At 52.8% G+C, this 20,831-nt stretch overlaps 1 protein-coding gene and 1 pseudogene across 3 annotated transcripts in view; both read right to left on the reverse strand.

Annotated features, from left to right (window-relative positions):
• Nucleotides 1-18,873, reverse strand: part of CACNA1F (calcium voltage-gated channel subunit alpha1 F) — a 28,732-nt gene extending 9,859 nt beyond the window's left edge. The window contains exons 1-29 of one of the 3 annotated variants that reach the window (XM_055106800.1): nt 18,685-18,873; nt 17,111-17,125; nt 16,635-16,740; nt 16,283-16,422; nt 15,900-16,042; nt 15,653-15,805; nt 13,269-13,465; nt 13,054-13,157; nt 11,955-12,145; nt 11,628-11,720; nt 11,427-11,520; nt 11,235-11,261; nt 10,926-11,086; nt 9,778-10,003; nt 7,991-8,198; nt 7,780-7,900; nt 7,584-7,665; nt 6,097-6,142; nt 5,535-5,586; nt 4,708-4,855; nt 4,398-4,527; nt 3,959-4,018; nt 3,706-3,812; nt 3,532-3,619; nt 2,975-3,082; nt 2,832-2,884; nt 1,448-1,594; nt 409-610; nt 153-311 (exon numbers count right to left, since the gene is read on the reverse strand). In XM_055106800.1, coding sequence (XP_054962775.1) covers nt 153-311; nt 409-610; nt 1,448-1,594; nt 2,832-2,884; nt 2,975-3,082; nt 3,532-3,619; nt 3,706-3,812; nt 3,959-4,018; nt 4,398-4,527; nt 4,708-4,855; nt 5,535-5,586; nt 6,097-6,142; nt 7,584-7,665; nt 7,780-7,900; nt 7,991-8,198; nt 9,778-10,003; nt 10,926-11,086; nt 11,235-11,261; nt 11,427-11,520; nt 11,628-11,720; nt 11,955-12,145; nt 13,054-13,157; nt 13,269-13,465; nt 15,653-15,805; nt 15,900-16,042; nt 16,283-16,422; nt 16,635-16,740; nt 17,111-17,125; nt 18,685-18,749 — 3,426 coding nt within the window. In that variant the 5' untranslated portion in view covers nt 18,750-18,873. Of the gene's footprint in view, nt 1-152; nt 312-408; nt 611-1,447; nt 1,595-2,831; nt 2,885-2,974; nt 3,083-3,531; nt 3,620-3,705; nt 3,813-3,958; nt 4,019-4,397; nt 4,528-4,707; nt 4,856-5,534; nt 5,587-6,096; nt 6,143-7,583; nt 7,666-7,779; nt 7,901-7,990; nt 8,199-9,777; nt 10,004-10,925; nt 11,087-11,234; nt 11,262-11,426; nt 11,521-11,627; nt 11,721-11,954; nt 12,146-13,053; nt 13,158-13,268; nt 13,466-15,652; nt 15,806-15,899; nt 16,043-16,282; nt 16,423-16,634; nt 16,741-17,110; nt 17,361-18,684 lie in introns of all 3 variants that reach the window. The other 2 variants (XM_055106799.1, XM_055106798.1) reach the window with 2 other exon arrangements.
• A 367-nt stretch (nt 18,874-19,240) lies between these two features.
• On the reverse strand, nt 19,241-19,942 carry LOC100989392 (heat shock protein beta-1-like; annotated as a pseudogene).
• Nucleotides 19,943-20,831: the final 889 nt, after the last annotated feature.

Genomic DNA, 20,831 nt, shown 5'->3' on the forward strand with positions numbered 1-20,831 from the left:
AGAAATGTGGCAAATGTCTTTATAGCTTAAGTTGCTGTTAGTTGGCAGAGGGTTTGTTATTTGCAGCCTTAAGTGTTCCTAATGGTTCCCAAGGGATTATGTGGAGATAATAGGGTCAGGAGTCTGGCAGGGGTCAGGCAGGGATCTCAGACCTGCATGGCTAGGGCAACTGTGTTGAGCAGGATGAGCAGGAACATCAGGTACTCAAAGGCAGCAGAGTTCACAGTGGCCCACACACGATACTGATGCGGGTTCTTGGGGATGTAACGGCGGAGTGGCTGGGCCTTGAGGGCATATTCCACACATTGACGCTGCATACCAGGGCAGGGCATGAGTGAGCAGTGGGGTCCTGAGGCAAGGAGGGAAGGGTTGGTGACCATCCATAGGGGGTCAGGGGTCAGAGGTCACCTGGTTCTTGTCCAGCTCACAGTTTTGGTACTCCTGCTCGCCCTGGGCACGGAAAGTGATGATGACGAAGCCCACGAAGATGTTCATCATGAAGAACGCAATGATGATGATGTAGACAATGAAGAACACTGAGATCTCCACACGGTAATTATAGATGGGGCCGTGGTCCTCTGCATATGCATCGATGGCCTTGTATAGCAGTCTGTGGGAGCCAGAGGGGGGGTAGAGGTGGGGGCAGGTGAGGGGATATCCCAGCCCCCTCAGACCTGCCCCCAGTCTACTTATCACAGACACCCCAGAGTTTCCTGCCTGGCACCCCAAAGACCCCTAAATCTCCTGACCTAACCACCTGGGACCTCCATACATACTCTAAGAGACCCCTGCCAGGCCCTCAAAGAGTCCAAATCCTCTGTCCCATGCCCTCAGAAACCCCCATAGAGTCCTCCAGAGAATCTCCATTCAGAACCTCAAAGACCCAGAAATCCCCTAAGTTTCCACAGGCCTTCAAATCCCCTTCTCCAACCACCTGGAGACCCCCATGCGCCTCCCCAGAACTTCCACACAAGCCCCCAACGATCTGTAAATTTATCCCTGTCCCATCAACTTGAATCCCCACTCCATCTCCCCACAGAGCCCCACAATGAGTATCCCAAAGACCTGCACAGCTTTCTAGAAATCCCTGAATCCCTGCTTCATCTCTTCAGAGACCAATCCCAGTCCCCTCAGACCTCCACTCTGTCCCCCCAAACCATCTCCAATCCTTTCCAGGCTTCTATCTAGCTACCTAGTCCCTTAGAAACTGCTGTCCAATTCCTGGAGACCCCTCACTCAAGTCCCCAAAGAACCCCCACCCAGCTTCTGGGAACTCCACCTCTACAGTCCTCTGATACACCCACCACTCTCCAGAAAACCCTATCCAGTCTCGAGAGACCTTCGTCACATCCCCAAGGTACACTCCCACCCATTCCCAGGAGATCCCAACCCAATCCTGCGAGACCCCTGCCTCATCCCCTGATAAACCCAGGGCCCTGTCCCTCACGCAGGCCAGCCTTCAAAGGTGGAGACAGTGAACAGGGCCATCATGGCTGAAAGGACATTGTCAAAGTTGAAATCACTGTTGACCCAGAGCCGCTCCCGGACCAGGGGCCGTGACACGTCTCCATCTGGGTATACCAGGAAGGAGCCCCTGTGGATGTGCAAACAGGTTAGATGGGTGAGGAGGGGTGAGGAACTGGGGAAAGGGTCTGGGGTCTCCAGCATGGAGGCAGCAGGACATAGTGGTGGAGCAATATGTTCTAGGTTCAAATCCTGTCCCTCCATGTCCTGGCTGGGTGACCTTGCGCATTTACCCTTTCTGTGCTTCTGTTTCCCCATTCTAAGAAATAAGGATAATAACAGAATTGATTTCCTGGCTTGTCACAAGGATTAATAAATGTCACAAGTCAATAAATGAGACTAGTGTCTGGCACATAGTTGGCATCATTTCATCATCACCATTATCATCCTCATCATCGCCCACCAGGAAAAAGTAAAACGAATAATAGCCAACGTTTATTAGCAGTAACTATATGCCAGGCACTGAGCTAGATTTTCTTTTTCTTCTCTTTTCTTTTCTTCTTTTCTATTCTCTCTTTTTTTTTGAGACGGAGTCTTGAAAAAGACTCTGCCCAGGCTGGAGTGCAGTGGCATGATCTTGGCTCACTGCAACCTCCGCCTCCTGGGTTCAAGCGATTCTCCCTCCTCATCTTCCCGAGTAGCTGGGATTACAGGCGCACAACACCAAGCCCAGCTAATTTTTGTATTTTTAGTGGAGACGGGGTTTCACCATGCTGACTAGGCTGGTGTCGAACTCCCAACCTCAGGTGATCTGCCTGCCTTGGCCTCCCAAAGTGCTGGGATTACAGGCGTGAGCCACAGCGCCCGGCCCAAGCTAGGTTTTCTGTGTAGCAACTTTACATTGTACAAAGTACATTTTCCATGTAGTAGCTCATTTACTCTTCACAACAGCCTTGTGAGATAGGCACTGTTTAGCCCCGTTTTTCAGTTGAGTGAAATGGAACTGAGTAAGTTTAAGAAATGTACCTAAGTCTCATGAAGTGGATTTGAACCAGTAATGTCTGACTTCACAGCCCAGGCTTTTAACTACTACCCTCTACAGGAGTCTCAAGATGGAAGCTGGGGGCTCAGGGTGGGAATGGTGATTGCTAATGGGTCTGGAGTGGAATGTAGGTCACTTGGGGAATGCGGAGAGGGATTTGGGGGAGGTATCGGGGGACCTCCGAAGACTTGGTGAGATCTGAGGGCCTCTGCAGTTCTTGGGACAATTCTGGGACTATATCTTTGGGCCTTGGTGAGATCTAGAGGCTCTAAAGTCTTTGGGAGGGGTCCTGAGCTCCGTGGAGGGCAGGGTCTTGGGCACTCACTTGCATTCTTGAGGGGTGTGTTTGGCCTCGTCCGTGCAGGTGTAGAATTTCCCCTGTAGAGAGGATGTCTGTCAAGTAGGTTCACCCTTCATCACGCTCCCGCCCAGACCCCTGCCTGGCATTCCCTCCAGTGTTTGCCCCACCTTGAAGAGCTGCACCCCGATGCAGGCGAACATAAATTGCAGAAGTGTGGTGACAATCATGATGTTCCCGATGGTCCGGATGGCCACAAATACACACTGCACCACATGCTGCGGGCACCCAAGCATATGGCTACTGAACACTACAGGCCACAGTGGTCATGGGGCAGGGACTCTGGTCATAGATGCAGCTCAGGGACTTGGGCTGGGGACATGTGGTGATGGGTCAGGGATGTATGGTTAGCAACATGTGTTCAAGAGGCAGTGTTATGGGCTAGAGACGTGTGGGCATCCACCAGGAATAAGTGTTTGCCGGGTGGGGATCTGTGGCCACCTGTCAGGGAGCTGGGTCTGAGAAATGTGGCCACTGGTAGAAACATATGGTCACTTGGAAGGAACATGGGTCAGGCCACATGGCTAGTAGTCAGAGATGTGTATTTATGTGTCAGGTCCAGGCCGTATGGTCATGCATCTGTGCAAATGGTCAGTTTGATCAGTGATCCTGGCCCCAGGGGCAGGGCAGGGCCTGGGTCCTGTGGGTTTGGGTGGGGTGGGGTTACCTTGAGTCCCTTGGCCCTGTTGATGGCTCGGAGGGGCCGCAGTACTCGGAGTACTCGCAGAATCTTCACCACCGAGATGGCGCTGGAGCTGGGGAAGGGGCAATCCTCAGGCATTGGCCCTGGCTGGGCCCTGGCTGTGAGAGGAATGGGGTGGGCTGGGGATCTGTCACTTACTGGATGCCAAAGGAGATGAGGGACACACTGACCACCAGCAGATCCAACATATTAAACCAGCTACGGCAGAAGGAGCCGCGGTGCAGGAAGGCTCCAAACACTGTCATCTGGGGACAGGACACGAGGCTAGACTCAGACCTGGGGATGGTGGGGGTTGGGGGAGGTGGGGATGGGGACAGGAGAGGTGGGCTGCAAGAACCGGTGGGGAGAGTGCCGGGGCAACTGAGGGTAGGACTGGGGTCCCATTAGTCACCTTTAGTAGAATCTCCACAGTGAAAATGGAGGTGAAGGCATAATCGAAGTAACCCAGAATCTGGGGTGTGAGAAAGAGCGGGGAGCCACTGAGTCACGGCTGAGGGGGATCCTAGGTGACTTCTCAAAAGGCTTGGCCATCAGAAAGATTAGGGTTCAAATTTGGACTCTTCTGCCTCTACCCAGCTACATGGGCGCCTTTGGCCTGCTTAACCTCTCTGAGCACAGCTTCCTCCTCAGTCAAATATTGATCTCCTCCCTGGTGCTTCCCCAAGTGTTGCACATGCCGTAAAGGCTGGCATTGCATCAGCTGCATTAATGAGCCCTTCTCTCGGCTCACCTAGGGCTCTTCTCCTTATCTCCACCCTGACCCAGCTTGTGCCCACTAGGACACCCCTGGGAGTGTCCCCTCAGCTCCTAGCTCCCAGCCAAAGGCTCACATGGTTGCGGAAGGAGTGGGCTCGGATGGGGTCCTCAGCGGCCAGGGACACACTGCTGAGGATGATGAACACCAGGATAAGATTGGTGAAGACATGATGGTGGATGAGGGTGTGGCAGCCCTTCCTCAGCCTGTGGAGAGGGAGTGGGCCATGGTCAGAACTCAGGACCACAGAATTGTTCAGGGATTCCAAGGGATACAGTTCTGGCCCTGACACAACACCCATGCCCCCACTCCCACCTTGGCTGCTCCATGCTCCTCCACCTGCCCTAGCCCCTCCTGCCTCACCCCCTGCCACTTCCGGCACTCACGGGTTGGTTTGGCTGAGGCAGAAGAAGGCGCTGCCCTCAGGGATGGGTACCACCTTCTCCTTGGGTACAACTTCCTGCAGGAGTTCCACACCCCCTGCACCCTCTTCCTCTTCTTCCTCTTCTTCTTCCTCCTCCTCCTCCTCCATGTCTGGCACCAGAGAAAAGCAAAAAAAAATTAATTGAGCAAGTTGATGTAAAGCACCCAGAACAGTGTTTGCCACGTGGTCAATTCTTCCCATTTCCCTGCTAGAATGTCAGCTCCTCCAGGAAGGTATTTTAGTCTGTTTTGTATGCTGCTATGTCCACAGCACTTAGAACAGTGCCTGGGACACAGTAGGAGCTCAGTAAATGTGTGTTGAAAGAATGTTGTATATACAGACTATTTTATAATAAAGGCTCTGAGAAGTTCAGCAGTAAACAAAACGTGTTTCTCTTCTTGTTTTTCTTTAAAGATAGGGTCTTACTCTGCTCCCCCAGGCTGGACTTCAGTGGTGCCATCATGGCTCACTGCAACCTTGAACTTCTGGGCTCAAGCAATCCTCCTACCTTAGCCTCCTGAGTAGCTGGGACTACAGGCTTGCATCATCATGCTTGGCTAATTAATTTCTTTTTTAGAGATGGGGTCTTGCTATGTTGCCCAGGCTGCATTTCCCTTCTTTAACCTCAATGTTCCCAAATGCTGCTGACCACATACCAAGTCTGTTATTTTCAGGATGATCTTGGAAAAGGCTGATCTCTGGAGAGGAGGGTCTCAGGGGTCAGGAGCTGTCTGCCTGAGCTCTTTCCCCAAGGTCCCACACCTGCTCCACCTGGCCCTGCCCACTTGCCTGCTCCTTCCCTCCTTGCACCCTCCTCTTCCTCTTTCTCCACACCAGGCACCTGAGGACAGGAAGACGGGAGTCATCAATGGTGAGGGAGACACAGGGAATGGACACAGGGGAGGCATGGAAGAAATGTAATAATAGGGGAAAGAATAGGCAGAGGATGAAGGTTAAAGACATGCACATATGGCTGGGCGCAGTGGCTCATGCCTGTAATCCCAGCACTTTGGGAGGCTGAGGCAGGTGGATCACTTGAGGTCAGGAGTTCGAGACCAGCCTGGCCAACATGGTGAAACCCTGTCTCTTTCAAAAATAACAAAAATTAGCCGAGTGTGGTGGTGCATGCCTGTAAATCCCAGCTACTTGGGAGGCTGAGGCAGGAGAATCTCTTGGACCCAGGAGGCAGAGGTTGCAGTGAGCCGAGATGGCACAACTGCATTCCAGCCTGGGCGACAGAGTGAGACTCTATCTCAAAATAAAACAACAACAACAAAAAAACAGATATGCACACATAGACAGATAGTGGTGGGAGTGGGAGGTGTAGACAGTGCCCAGGCATCTAACTCACCAGGCCTTCATTCTCCTGTGGGAGATCCTTCTCATTGCTCTTCTCCCTGTGCGAGGAAATAGGGGTGATTGCTGCAGATGGGCTAAGGGGGATCACTACAGTCAGAACAGACCTTTCTTGGGTCCCATAGAACTTTCTTGCTTCCGCTCTTCCCCACTGCCCCTCCCAACAGTCCGTTCTCAAAGCAGCCAGAGGGAGCCTGTTAAACCCTGTCTGGGATATCCCAACTCTGCCCACAACCCTCCCACGACTCCTTAATTCAGGAAAAACTACAGTCCTCACCCTGGCCCAGAATGCCCTCAATCTGGCCCTCCATTTCCTCCACTGACCTTCACTCCATACCACTCTCCTCCTTCCTCACTCCATTCCAGCCTCACTGTTTTTATTTTTTTGAGACGGAGTCTCACTCTATTGCTCAGGCTAGAGGGCAGTGGTGCCATATTGGCTCACTGCAACCTCCGCCTCCTGGGTTCAAGCGAGCTTGTCCAGCTAATTTTCTTTTGTATTTTTAGTAGAGACAGGGTTTCACCATATTGGCCAGGCTGGCCTCGAACTCCTAAGCTCAGGTGATCCACCCTCCTCGGCCTCCCAAAGTGCTGGGATTACAGGCGTGAGCCACTGCTCCCGGGCATCGCTGGTATTTTTTGAAAGTGCTAAGAATGTGGTCAGGTGCGGTGGCTCACACCTGTAATCTCAGCACTTTGGGAGGCTGAGGCGGGTGGATCACCTGAGTTTAGGAGTTCAAGACCAGCCTTGCCAACATGGTGAAACCCCATCTCTACTAAAAATACAAAAAAATTTAGCTGAGCGTGGTGGTGTACGTCTGTAATCCCAGCTACTCAGGAGGTTGAGGCAGGAGAATTGCTTGAACCTGGGTGGCGGAGGTTGCAGTGAGCTGAGATAGCACCACTGTACTCCAGCCTGGATGACAAGAGTGAAACTCCATATCAGAATGAAAAAAAAAAGTGCTAAGAACATTAGCGCCCCAGAAGCTTTGCACTTGCCACTCCCCTTCCTTGAATACTCTTCCCCCAGATATTTGCATGGCTCACTCCCTCACTTCATTCAGGTCTCTGGTGAAATGTCACTTCCTCACAGAGACCTTCCTTGCTGACCTTAACCCCAAAGAGCAATCTTCATTTCTTGCTATCCTTTCATTCTGTTTTCTCTTTATTACATATTATTAACATATATTATATATTCATTTGTTTTATTTTGCTTGCCTTCCTCAACTAGAATGTTAGTTCCATGAAGGCAAGGACTCTTGTCTGCCTTGACCCCTGTTGTCTCCTCAGCATCTAGAACAGGACCTGGCACACAGTAGGCACTCAATAGATGCATGTTGAATGAATGAGGACTGGCAGATGGTATCTGGAGATGGGGATTACCAGGGTGACTAGAGGCATCTCTGGTGGTGGGGGTGTCTGAGGGGTTCCCAGTCAGGGATCCCAGAGAGAGACTGTGTTAGGGGTGGAGCCAGATCTCACCCGCCCTTGTCCTTGGCAGTGCCTGCATCTCCACTGGCCAGGTTGTCCACAGCAATGGCAAGAAACACGTTCAACAGGATGTCTGGGATGAGCTCAGGCTGCAAAGGATGGAGAAGCACCCTGCCTATAGACCACCCAGTTCCCCTTACCCACCCCGACTCCACCATCATCCAGCCCCACAAAGCTCCAAGGATACAGTTGCCACAGATGAAGAGAATGATGAAATAGATGCACACCAACATTCCTGGGAAGAAGGGGCCACCATATGCCATGATACCATCATACATGACCACGTTCCAGTCCTCACCTGTCAGGATCTGGGGGTGGGAAGTCACTGTGGAGCTCTTGGACCCCCTCCAACTCCAGGGTCTCCCTGACCCACCCATCCCATGGTCTCCAGATCCTACCTGAAAGACAGTGAGGAGGGCCTGGGGGAACGTGTCAAAGGTGCTTCGCTTGGTGTGGGTCTGGTCAAAGTTGAACTTGCCCCCAAACAGCTGCATGCCAAGCAGGGAGAAGATAATGATGAAGAGGAAGAGGAGAAGCAGCAAGGATGCGATGGATTTCATTGAATTGAGCAGGGATGCCACCAGATTGCTCAGAGAAGCCCAGTGTCTGCAGCAGAAATGGGAGGGGGCAGGGTCGATGCCATGTCCACTGGACATGGCTGGAGCATCAGGAGCCAGGGCAGGGCTCCAGCTTGAGATGCACCTCGGCAGGTTGGGCTCAAATAGGCTTTGGTGTCAGGGTTAGAAATGATTTTGGAGTTGGGGTGAGATGAGAGTAAGAAGTGGGGGAAGCTGGGCCCTGTGGTGGCTCACGCCTGTAATCCCAGCACTTTGGGAGGCCGAGGCATGTGGGTCATGAGGTCAGGAGATTGAGACCATCCTGGCTAACACGGTGAAACCCCGTCTCTACTAAAAAAAAATTAGCCAGGCATGGTGGCATGTGCCTGTAGTCCCAGCTACTCAGGAGGCTGAGGCAGAAGAATGGCGTGAACCCAGGAGGCGGAGCTTGCAGTGAGCCAGGATTGCACTGCACTCCAGCCTGGGTGACAGACAGAGACTCTGTCTCAAAAAAAAAAAAAAAAAAAAAAAAAAAAAAGAAGTAAAGAGGTAGGGGAAAGTTGAGAGTTTGGGGTTAGGGTTGGTGGTAGTGGTATAATGGGAGACTGGGAGATGAGGTTAGGATGGAGTTTTTTTTTTCTTATCTTTTTTTTTTTTTGAGATGAAGTCTCACTGTGTTGCCCAAGCTGGAGTGCAGTGGCACAATCTCGTCTCACTGCAACCTCCACCTTCCAGGTTCAAGCGATTCTCCTGCCTCAGCCTCCCGAGTAGCTGGGACTACAGTCACTTGCCACCACTCCCGGCTAATTTTTTTGTATTTTTAGTAGAGACAGGGTTTCACTACATTGGCCAGGCTGGTCTTGAACTCCTGACCTTGTGATCCACCCACCTCAGCCTCCCAAAGTGCTGGGATTACAGGCGTGAGCCACCGCGTCCAGCCTAGGATGGAGGTTTAATGGAAGTTGGTGAAGCTAGAATTGGGTTTCAACTTGGGACTGGGCCTGGTGTTGGGGATGGGGTTGTGATGTATTTGGGGTTGGAGATGGAGTTAAGGATAAGTTGTGGTTGAGGGCTGGGATAGAGGAGGGGATGGGATGAGACTGGGGCTGAGGCTGGAAATGGAGTTGCAGTTGAAGATAGGGTGATGGTTAAGGGTTAGGGACGTGGGAGTTCTCTTTGGGGAATGAGGATGGTATTATGGTTGGTGGTTAGTGACAGGGATGGGGCTGGGAGTTAGGGATGAGGTGGGAGATGGGGTTGGGCTTGGGAATGGGTGTTAGCGTTGTAAATGGGCTCATAGGTGACCTGTGGTTGGGGGTTGGGATCAGAGATGGTATTGTGGTTGGGGGTTGGGATGGGGTTTGGGCTGGGAATGAGTATGGCATTGAAATCGGAGACAGGGTTGGGGAAAAACGTTAGAGCAGGAGTTGAGGTTGAGGAAGGCAATGGAAATGGAGTAGTGATTCCTGGTGTTTCCCTAGGGCTTGGTAGGGTGCCTGGCACACAGCAGGCACTCAATGGATGTCTGCTCAATGAATGGTGAAGCAGATGAAGTTATGATTGGAGCTTGGGTGGGGGTGTTGAGGCTGTGTTTGGGGCCCTGGTCTTCCCCCTCCCCTAATACAAACCTGGTGACCTTAAAGATCCTGAGGAGGCGCACACATCGGAGCACTGAGATGCCCAAGGGCTGCATGGCGCCCACCTCCACCAAGGTGGTCTCTAGGATGCCCCCACAGACCACAAAGCAGTCAAAGCGGTTGAAGAAGGAAGAGACATAGGCAGAGGGGCCCAGACCGTACAACTTGAGAAGCATCTCCACCGTGAACAGACAGAGCAACACTTTGTTGGCATACTCTGTGGGGAGAGAGGCAGGGATGATCGGGCTGGCCAGTTTCTGTGGTGACATGTGGGGAGGTAACTAGGGACCATGGGGCGACCCATGGTAGCTGGTATCAGGCCAGGTGCTGGCTGAGGGAAGGCTTAGGGCTAGGGATTGGGGTGAGTTTGTAGGTCAGAGTAGGTGAAGTTTTGAGGGGCTTGGAGATGGGGATGAGGGGCAGAGTCGGGGTGGGGGCCAGAGTCAGTGTCTATGAGTCCAGAAGACCCAAATTCACAAGTAGAGTTAGAGTCTAGGGTTTCTTTGGGACTGGGGCTGGTTTGTGGGTTATGGGTTAGAAATGTGCTCGGTATTCAGGCTGGGGCTGAGATTATAATGAATAATAGTAAGAGCTGACACTTATAAAGTGTTAGCTATATGGTGGGCCATACAATGTCCTAAGCACTTTTCACTTTACATCATTTACTCCTCTTCGCTGCTTCATGAAGTGGATACTACTATCTATCATCTCCATTTTGTAGATGTGGAGAACTTTTCCAGATAGTGTGATGATAAGAGCCTGGATTCTGGAGCCAGGCTGCCTGGGTTCTAATTCTGGCTCTGCCACTCACTAGCTGGGTCCCAAGATTAGTCGCTTAACCCCTCAGTGCCTTGGTGCTCAGTGTTCTGTGCCTTAGTATTTAATTCGCATAAGGCTGTGGTGAAGAAATCGTCAGTACACATAAAGAAAGGTGCTGAGAAAGGAGCTTGAGGCACACAGCAAGTGCTACCTGTGTAAGCTACAAGGTGGGATGGGACAGGCTAAGGGCTCTGGATTTATTTGGGTAGGGGGGAAGGCAGTGTCTTGGGGGCTGAGGCGCCCTAGAGGTTTTGGATTTAAGCTTCTGGGGTAGAAGGAATAGGAGACTGGGGGAGACGACTAGCAGGCTGGGGGTGTACCCTGGATCTGGGTGAGCCACACAGGCTGCCCGTGGTGCTCAGAGGCGATGGTCAACGTGTTGAGGAAGACGAGCAACAGCACAGCCCAGTAGCAGGCATTGGACTTCACCGCCCGACGGCAGCGTGCCCGAAGGACCCGGTTGGCTCGGCGGAGGCGGCGGCTGGGGGAAGGGGAGCCCACAGGCTGAGATCACCTACCTAAGCCTGCCCTGGGGGGCTCAGGTGGGAGATCCCAAAGGTCATGAGGGCTTGGAGGTGGGGGGTTTCAAAGTTATGGAGTCAAGGATTTGCACAACTTTCCCAACTCACCAGACTCTGGTTTTCATGATCTTGTTTCTGAAAAAGAAGGGGGATGGGAGGTGTGTGTCGTAAAGGGCATAAGGGGTGTCAGTGACTGGGGCCAGAGGTCAAGGACTGAGATCGAGGCTTGAGGCTAAAGAAAGGACTTGAGTCAGGGTTTGGACTGGCTTCTGGGCTGGGTCAGGGGCTGGGGGCCCTCACAGGCAGCATGTACAGCTGGCCAGAGCCCCCTCCTCCTCATCCTCATCGCCTTGGGTCTCTGTCATGGAACCGGTGTCACTGGCTGGGAGGCTGGCTGTAGGCAAGGTGGGGATAGTGGTCAGGACCTGAAGACCCCGAGGTCCAATCTTTGGCTTTCACCTCTGCCTACCCACCCCCACCCCAGCCTGGCTGGACCCCCACCATGGCTGCTGGTGGAGTGTGTGGAGCGAGTAGAATGACTGAACCAGCGCAGACGTCCACGCCTCCTATTGGTCAGCTCGGCCAGCTGTGGCCCTGCAGGGAGAGAAAGGACAATTAGGGAGGACATACTGGGGGCAGGGTTAGGGCCATGTCTAGGGTAGGGGTGTCATTTGGAGTCTTTATAGCTGAGGCTGGTCTTGATTCTGTATTTTGAGCCATAACTTGGGGGCTGGGGCTAGAGTTGTTGCAGATCAGGCCTGGGTGGGTCTCAGGAGGGCAGACCACATCTAAGGCATGCAGGGAATGGGCCAGATTGGAGTTGCCTACGATGGCCCGCCCGGCCCTCTTCAGCCATAGAACCAAGGTTGCCATCGGCGGAGGGGTCCTCCATGTCCAGCTCTTCGGCTTGAGTGATCCAGTCCAGGTAGCCCCGCAGGTCTTCCTCCATCTGCTGCTTCTCCCGCTGCTTCTGGAAGTCCCCGCGAGCTTTCGCTTTCTCTCTCTCCTTGGAGAACTCCCTGAGGGAGGAGGATAGAGGGCTAGGGGGAGGAGCCAATCTGAACACCTTGCTTTCATCACTCCAGCCACACTAGCCTCCTAGCTACTCTTTGAATATGCCAAGCACATTCTAGCCTCAGGGCCTTTGCACTGACCATTCTCTTTGCTTGGAATGCGTTTCCCTCAGATAACCACATGGTGCACCCACCTCATCTCTTTTTTTTTCTTTTCCCCAGATACAGGGTCTCACTCTATCACTCAGGGTGGAGTGCAGTGGTGTGATCATAGCTCACCGCAGCCTCGACCTCCTGGGCTCAAGCGATCCTTCCACCTCAGCTTCCTGAGTAGCTAGGACTACAGGTGTGCGCCACCATGCCCAGCTATTTTTGTTCATTTTTTGTAAAGATGAGGTCTCACTATGTTGCCCAGGCTGGTCTCGAACTCCTGACCTCAAGCCATCCTCCTGCCTTGGCCTCCCATAGTGCTGGGATTACAGGCATGAGCCACTGCACCTGGCCTCTTTCACATTTTTACTCAAATAACACCTTGTCAAGACAGCCTTTCCTGACATCCCTATTTATAATCACAAGATCTCTCCATTCTTATCTTTTATCTTTCCTTTCTTTCCACAGTACATATTCCATATAAAACACTATATATATGTGTGTGCCAATATATAAATGCACACACTTATTTTATTGCATATGTTGCTACTTTCTGTCTCTCCCCATCAGAATGTAAAACCAGGAAGGCAGAGATTTTTGTCTTTTGTTCCACTCCTAAAATGGTGCCTCACATACAATAGATGCTCATGATTGAATGAAGGAGTATTTCAGATGGGCTTTGAAGGATGTCTAGGAGTTTGCCAGGCACAAAGAAGTGGGCAGTGGCTGAGGGGTGGGAAGCAGGGAGTGTCTAGGTCCCTCACCCACTCAGGACGCCAAGCACAAGGTTGAGGACGAAGAAGGACCCAAAGATGACAAGGCTCACAAAGTACACCCAGGGCAGTTCATACCCCATGGCATCTTGCATCTGGGGAGAGAAAAGGCATGCATCCCTCAGGGTAGGCAGACACTCCTGCATGAGTGTCAGGGAGGAAAGGCAGGTGCAGCCTTTGAGCTCTGTGCCCACAGTCCACCTCACCCAGTAGAGCACATCGGTCCAGCCTTCCATGGTGACGCACTGGAAGACTGTCAGCATGGCGAAGAAGAAGTTGTCAAAGTTGGTGATGCCTCCATTGGGCCCTGGCCAGCGCCCGCGGCACTCAGTCTGGTTCAGCGTGCACGCACGCCCTGATCCCGAAGACGCACAGGGCGATGGGTCCTCCTCCGCTTCCATGTCTGCAGGAAGACTGGAGCTTGGGGCTTCGAAGCAGGCCCACTCTCAGTCGCTGCCACCCTGAAGCCCCGCCCACTTAGGAAGCTCAATTGGGTCCTAGATTTTTCTCTTTCTCTCTCTCTTTCTTTCTTTCTTTCTTTCTTTTTTTTTTTTTGAGACGGGGTCTCCCTCTGTCGCCCAGGCTGGAGTGCAGTGGCACGATCTCGGCTCACCACAACTTCCGCCTCCCGGGTTCAAGCAATTCTCCTGCCTCAGCCTCCTGAGTAGCTGGGATTACCGGCGTGTGCCACAACGCCCGGCTAATTTTTTTTGTATTTTTAGTAGAGACGGGGGTTTCACCATATTGGTCAGGTTGGTCTCGAACTCCTGACCTTGTGATCCACCCGCCTCGGCCTCCCAAAGTGCTGGGATTACAGGCGTGAGCCACCGTGCCCGGCCAGTCCTAGATTTTTCTAAGGCAACACTTAGCTCCACTTCTAGGGCAGAACCCTGCGAGCTCCGTATTCTGAACCACTGGGAAGCTAGGGATCCCACCAACAGGGATTTAAATCCTGGCGTGGAGTCTTGTAAATAACAATGAGGCAAGAGCCTGGGGGCGGAGTCTTGTGAATTTGGACGCGTCTCTTGAAAATAGGGGAGGGGCAAGGCATGGGCTGGAGTCTGGGTAAATGGTCTGAGTGTATGAGACCAGTCGTGGAGAATAAAGCTTTTTTTTGGTTTGTTTTTGTTTTGTTTTTGAGACCAAGTCTCACTCTGTCGCCCAGGCTGGAGTGCAGTGAGTGGTGCGATCCGATCTCAGCTCACTGCAACCTCCATCTCCCAGGCTCAAGTGATTCTCATGCCGCAGCCTCCCGAGTAGCTGGGATTACAGACATGCACCACCACGCCTGGCTCAACTTTGTATTTTTAGTAGAGATGGGGTTTCACTATGTTGGCCAGGCTGGTCTCGAACTCCTGACCTCAAGTGATCCATCTGCCTCGGCCTCCCAAAGTGCTGGGATTACAGGCGTGAGCCACGGCGCCCAGCCGAGGATAAAGTTTTTTAAAATTGTTTTTGTTATTATTATTATTTTTTGGAGACTGGATCTCACTATTTTGCACAGGCTGGTAGCAAACTCCTGGGCGTAAGTGATCCTCCCGCCTTGGCCTCCCAAATGCCGGGAATACAGGTGTAAGCCAAGGCGCAGAGTTTTTGTTTTGTTTTGTTTTGTTTTTGAGACGGAGTCTCGCTCTGTCGCCCAGGCTGGAGTGCAGTGGCGCATCTCGGCTCACTGCAAGCTCGGCCTCCTGGGTTCACGCCATTCTCCTGCCTCAGCCTCAGGTTCACGCCATTCTCCTGCCTCAGCCTCCCGAGTAGCTGGGACTACAGGCGCCCGCCACCACGCCCAGCTAATTGTTTGTATTTTTTTAGTAGAGGCAGGGTTTCACCGTGTTGGCCAGGATGGTCTCGATCTCCTGACCTCGTGATCCGCCCGCCTCGGCCTCCCAAAGTGCTGGGATTACAGGCGCAGAGTCTTGTCTTAAGTGCGGGGCACTTGCACTTAAGTCTTAAGTGCGGGGCACTTGCACTTAAGTCTTAAGTGCGGGGCACTTGCACTTAAGTCTTAAGTGCGGGGCACTTGCACTTAAGTCTTAAGTGCGGGGCACTTGCACTTAAGTCTTAAGTGCGGGGCACTTGCACTTAAGTCTTAAGTGCGGGGCACTTGCACTTAAGTCTTAAGTGCGGGGCACTTGCACTTAAGTCTTAAGTGCGGGGCACTTGCACTTAAGTCTTAAGTGCGGGGCACTTGCACTTAAGTCTTAAGTGCGGGGCACTTGCACTTAAGTCTTAAGTGCGGGGCACTTGCACTTAAGTCTTAAGTGCGGGGCACTTGCACTTAAGTCTTAAGTGCGGGGCACTTGCACTTAAGTCTTAAGTGCGGGGCACTTGCACTTAAGTTTTAAGTGCGGGGCAGGACCTTAGCCTGTGGGTACAGTCTCGTGATGGGGCGGAGCTATTAGCGAGGTGGGGTTGTAGTCTGATTTAGGGCAGAGTCTTGAATATATGGGTGGGACTTGGTTATCTGGGGATGGAACCTGAGCCTGGGGGCCGAATCTTGTGCATTTCAGTGGGTTTCCCTGAGTGCAGCATTGGATCTAGGAACCGAAGGAGGGGGCATTTTCTGCCTAGGAGGGGAGGGCCGACTAACCGGATCCCAGGAAGTAGCACGTCTTGTGCATTCGTCCAAGGAATAGCTCGAGCCCAATGATGGCATAAATGATGATGACGAAGAGCACGAGCAGTGCAATGTGCAGCAGCGGCACCAGAGCCTTCATGATGGAATTGAGCACTATGTGCAGGCCTGCGGGGAGGGAGGGGGAGGCAGAAATAAGGGCGGGGTCAGCTCAGCCCCACCCCCACCCTCCACCTCCGACCTCGGGGGATGTGCCACTCACTCGGGACCCCAGACACCAGCCTCAGTGGCCGCAGCACCCGAAACGCCCTCAATGCCTTCACATCGAAGCCTCCTGGCTTTCCCCCGGTGTGCGGGGCGTCGCCTGGCCGTCCGGGGCCCTGCTCCAGCAGAACGCTGAACAGCCTGATGGGGGAGCACCGGGCAGGGAGGCGGAGGTCAGGTCTTGGGATTCCCCCCTCCACCCTAACCTTCTCAGAAAAGCACAAGTCCCTGTAACTAGAAATAGAAATGGGTTTTAATAATATTCCTGATTCTGGCTGCCGAATGGGGGCGGTCTGAAAGAGTCGCTTTCCTGAGCCCAGAATTCAGCGGGCCTGACGGTAGGAAGGCGACTAGGGTGGGGTGCCTCCCGCAGACGCGCACCCGACCACGACGATGATGAAGTCGAGTAGGTTCCAGCCATTGCGGATGTAGGCGCTGGGGTGGAGCACCAGCCCGTAGGCCACGATCTTGAGCACCGTCTCCACAGTGAAAATCACCAGGAATACGTACTCCACCTGCTCCTGGGAGTGGGACCGGGGGGCGGGTCGGGAAGTCGGGGAGTTATTTGAAGGCGAGGTTTGACGGGGGCGTGGGGAGCATAGTCAGGACCGAGGGTGGGGCTGAGCCAGGCAGGGCCATCCGGGTCAGATAGGGGGCGGGGTCTGGCTGGAAGGAGTGAGCTCTACTGGGGCTCTATTTGGCTGGGAACTGGCTGGGGCGGGGCGGGCCTTACCAGGTTGTGGTTGGCAGTGTTGGAGTCATCCTCAGGGAAGGGGATGTAAACTCCCAGGGCCACGCAGTTGGCAAAGATGGTCAGCAGGATGAGGATGTCGAAGGGCCTCAGGTGGACACAGTCAAGGACCCTGGCAGAGTGGCATTGGAACCCCCCTACTCCCTTGGGAACCTCCCACCCAGTGCTGACCCTTGACGCCCAAGGTGACAGGTCCTGGCATTCTCGACCCCTGCCCTGACAAGGCCTTGACTTTGTCCCTCCTGGAAACCTTAACCATCCCCAACTCTTGCTGTGATTCAGTCCTTGACTCTTGAACCCTGGTGACCTTTGCCTTTCTGAACCTGCCCCCCAACCCAGTTCTTGACTCTTGACCTTGATGATCTCAGCCCTCCTCTATTCCAGCCCTGACCCAATTCTTTACTCCTGGTACCCTGATGACCCTTACCCCTGGGCCCTGCCCCTGCCTTCCAGGATGCTTCCACTCCACGATGCTGATGCAGGACCGTCGCAGAGGATTGGCCAGGGTGAGGCAGAAGAGTGCCCGAGGTGACCGCGGGGCACTGGCCACTGCCACTGTCTTGTGCTTGCTGTGCTGGTTTCTTCGCTTAGGGGTCCCTAGGCCTGATGCCCCACTGCTTTCACCTTCCACAGCTGGGGGCCCGGGGCACAGCCCCCATTCGGGACCAGGGCCTGCCCCATTGGCTGGACTGGGCTCTGGGGTGGTGTCTATATGGAGAAACTGTGTCAGGGAGGGACAGGGTATTGGGGCAATTGTGGCTGCTTCCTACCTGATCCTGTCCCTCTGTTTGAAAGAAGGAGAGAAGAGCATGGAAAATTAGGGAGAACTGGGAGTAGCTGGGTTAAGGACTGGGAAGTAAGAGTGTTCGAATTAAGATTAGGGCTAGAGTGAGAGTTTATAGGGGAGTGAAGGTGAGATTACATTTCCAAGTGAAGTAGGGTTTGGTGTTTAAGTTGGGGGTAGAGTTTAAATTGCCATGGGGTGGGCGAATTTAAGGTTAAATTTGAGTGGTGGGTTTTGGGTTAGGGTGGGGATGGGTTTAGACATAGGTAGGAGTGGAGTTTTGTCTAAGGGTTAGGACTGGGTATTTTGAATTGGAATTAGAATTAGGATACAGGTTAGGGTCGAAGTTGAGTTTTGAGTGGGACTTGAATTTTGCATTGGGGTTTTCAGCTAAGGCCACTCCCAGTTCCCATGGTCTCATTTCAGCCTCAGAGGGCGGTAGATTGGCCTGGTTAAGATTCCCAGCTTTGGATGAAACAAGCTGCCTGAGTTTAAATCCTGACTTTACCATTTGGTAGCTATGTGTTGCCTTGGGCAAATTATGTAATCTCTTTGAGCCTCAGTTTCCTTATCTGTATAATAAGGATGATAATAACAGTACCTAAAATATAGCGGTGTTATGAGGATTAAATGAGTTCAGAATCAAAAGAATGCCTGGCACATAGTGTTATTCCCATTTTGCAGATGAGAAAATTGAGAAGAAAAAGTTAAGTGACTTGCTGAAGTGGCTGAATGGGGAGTCACACTCAGTCTAACTCTAGAGCCCTCATGGCTTACTACCACCATCAAGTATGTGTTCTCTCTCTTTCTCTCTTTTGTTTTTGTTTTTTTTTTTTAAAGGGTCTGTGCACTTTCTGGAAAGTCAGAGACTGCAATCACTAACAGTATTGACATCCCGGGGTTGAGGTTGAGGTTAGGTCACTTTAGGTCTGTATCTGGGGTGGGGTTTAGACTCTAACAGGGGTTTGCCTTCTGGCTGGTAGAGTTTGTGTTAGGTTTCAGGTGGGCATTTGGATAGGGGTCAGAGCCAGGATTGAGGTTGGGTTTCCTTTGGGAACTAAGGCTGTGGATGAGGCTGAGAGGCCATGGGGGGTGGTGTCTGGGTCAGGCTGAGCGTTAGGGCTCTGGTGGCAGAGAGGCTGTTTGGGGCTGGCTGGGATGGGGAACAGGGTGATGTGGTTCTTGTCCCCTAGAGGCTCTCTGGGGGTGGGGTCTGGGTGGGCAATGGGTGGGTCAGAGGGGCTCTACCTTGCTCCAAGGGTCTGCAGGGATGGAAGGATTCTCTCACCTTTCCCGCCTTCAGATTCCGACATCTTTCTTTCGAGATTGAAGGGCCATCTGCACACAACCCCCCTCTCTTCCCCCAGCTTTGGAGGGATTAAGGCCACAGGGCGGGGCAATAACAGTGTCGTATGGGAGGGTGGCGGTGGGGGTGCAAATGGGACGTTTGTGGGCCAGAGCCTGGCAACAGATGAAATATTTACCAAATATATACCTGCAGCAAACAGTCAAACTAAAATAAGAAAAACGATGTCATTTTCCAGTAGTATATGGAATTCGAAGTATGTAGGAAAAACCTAATATATGTGCAATATCTCTATGGAAAAAAGATCAAATATTATCAATTATTATTATTTTTAGAGACAGGGTCTTGCTCTGTCACCCAGGCTGGAGTGCAGTGGCGTGATCATAGCTCACAGTAGCGTTGAATTCCTGTGCTCAAGTGATCCTCTGACCTCAGCCTCTGTAGCTGGGACTGCAGGTGTGCACTACCATGCCCAACTATTTTTTTTTTTAATTTTGGGTTGCTTCGAACTTTATTTGAGAACAACAGAAGATAAACCTATCAAAAGAACACACAGGTGGGTGCGGGGGCACGGCTAGTGGCGGCGGCCGGGGTGGGCATCCGGGCTAAGGCTTTTACTTGGCTGCGGACTGGTCGGATTTCGCAGCTCCTAGGCCCCCAAGCTGGGCCCGTGACTCCAAGGTGATCTCGTTGGACTGCGTGGCTAGCTTGGGCATGGGGGCCTCCACGGTCAGTGTGCCCTCAGGGGACAGGGAGGAGGAGACCTTGGTGGGGTCCACACCGGGGGGCAGCGTGTATTTCCGGGTGAAGCATCGGGAGATGTAGCCATGCTCGTCCTGCCGCTCCTCGTGCTTGCTGGTGATCTCCACCATGCCATCCTTGGTCTTGACCGTCAGCTCGTCGGAGGCGAAGTAGTTGATGTCCAGGGATACGCGCCAGCGGTCCGCTGTGGGCCGATTCTCCGAGACCCCGCTGCTGAGCTGCCGGCTGAGCGCGTAGCTGTAGGCGGGCGCGGCCACCGCGGGGCTCTCGACCGCGGCGGGGGCAGGGGACGCACGTAGCGGGGCCAGCCGCTGGTGCCGAACCACTGCGACCAGCCCGAAGGCCTGGTCAAAGAGGCGACTGTGCGGGTACCAGTCGCGGAAGGGGTCCCAGCTGGGGTCCCGCAGGAGCGAGAAGGGGACGCGGCGCTCGGTCATGCTGGCTGGCTCTGCTGGGGACGTCTGCTTGGACAAGTGTCAATTTTTTTTTTTTTTAAGAGATGGTGTCTTGCTGTATTGCCCATGCCGGTCTCAAACTCCTGACCTCAAGCGATCCTCCCGTCTTGGCCTCCAAAACTGCTGGGATTGCAGGTGCGCGTCGGCTGTTCAAGAAATGGTTACATAGATTTCTTTTGCTTTATTTATTTATTTAGAGACGGAGTCTCGCTCTGTTGCCCAGGCTGGAGTGTAATGGCGCAATCTCAGCTCACTGCCACCTTCGCTCCCCCAGTTCAAGTGATTCTCCTGCCTCAGCCTCCCGAGTAGCTGGGACTACAGGCATGTGCCACCATGCCTGGCTAATTTTTCTCATTTTAGTAGAGAGGGGGGTTTCACCATGTTGGCCAGGCTGGTCTCGAACTCCTGACCTCAGGTGATCCACCCGACTCGGCCTCCCAAAGTGCTGGGATTACAGGCGTGAGCCACTGCACCCAGCCGGTTACATAGATATTTGCTGTGTAATTATTCTTTGGAGTGTACAAATGTGTATCATATTAAAGCATTTATTGAATGCATGGACACTAGTAACTATAACTTACATAGTGCTTTCTTATCTTATGTGTCAGGCACATAGTACAACGTGCTTTATATAAATTAATTCTGTTTTAATCCTAAAAAGCAGGTACTGTCAATAGTCCCATTTTACAGATGAGGAGACTAAAACACAGGGAAGTAGTCGCTTTGTGTTAAAATTCTGCCCTTAATGTGTACACTTTTATAGCCTAGAAGATGAATGCCGCCTTAAACGAATGAGTCAGGAAGCCCCTTTCTGTCCGGCCCCTCCACTCCCCACCACACGGGTTGTTCCTTTTTCCCTTGGAAGAGCCCAC

The sequence above is a fragment of the Pan paniscus genome, chromosome X, assembly GCF_029289425.2.
Source record: "Pan paniscus chromosome X, NHGRI_mPanPan1-v2.0_pri, whole genome shotgun sequence".
Classification (NCBI taxonomy): Eukaryota; Metazoa; Chordata; class Mammalia; order Primates; family Hominidae; genus Pan; species Pan paniscus.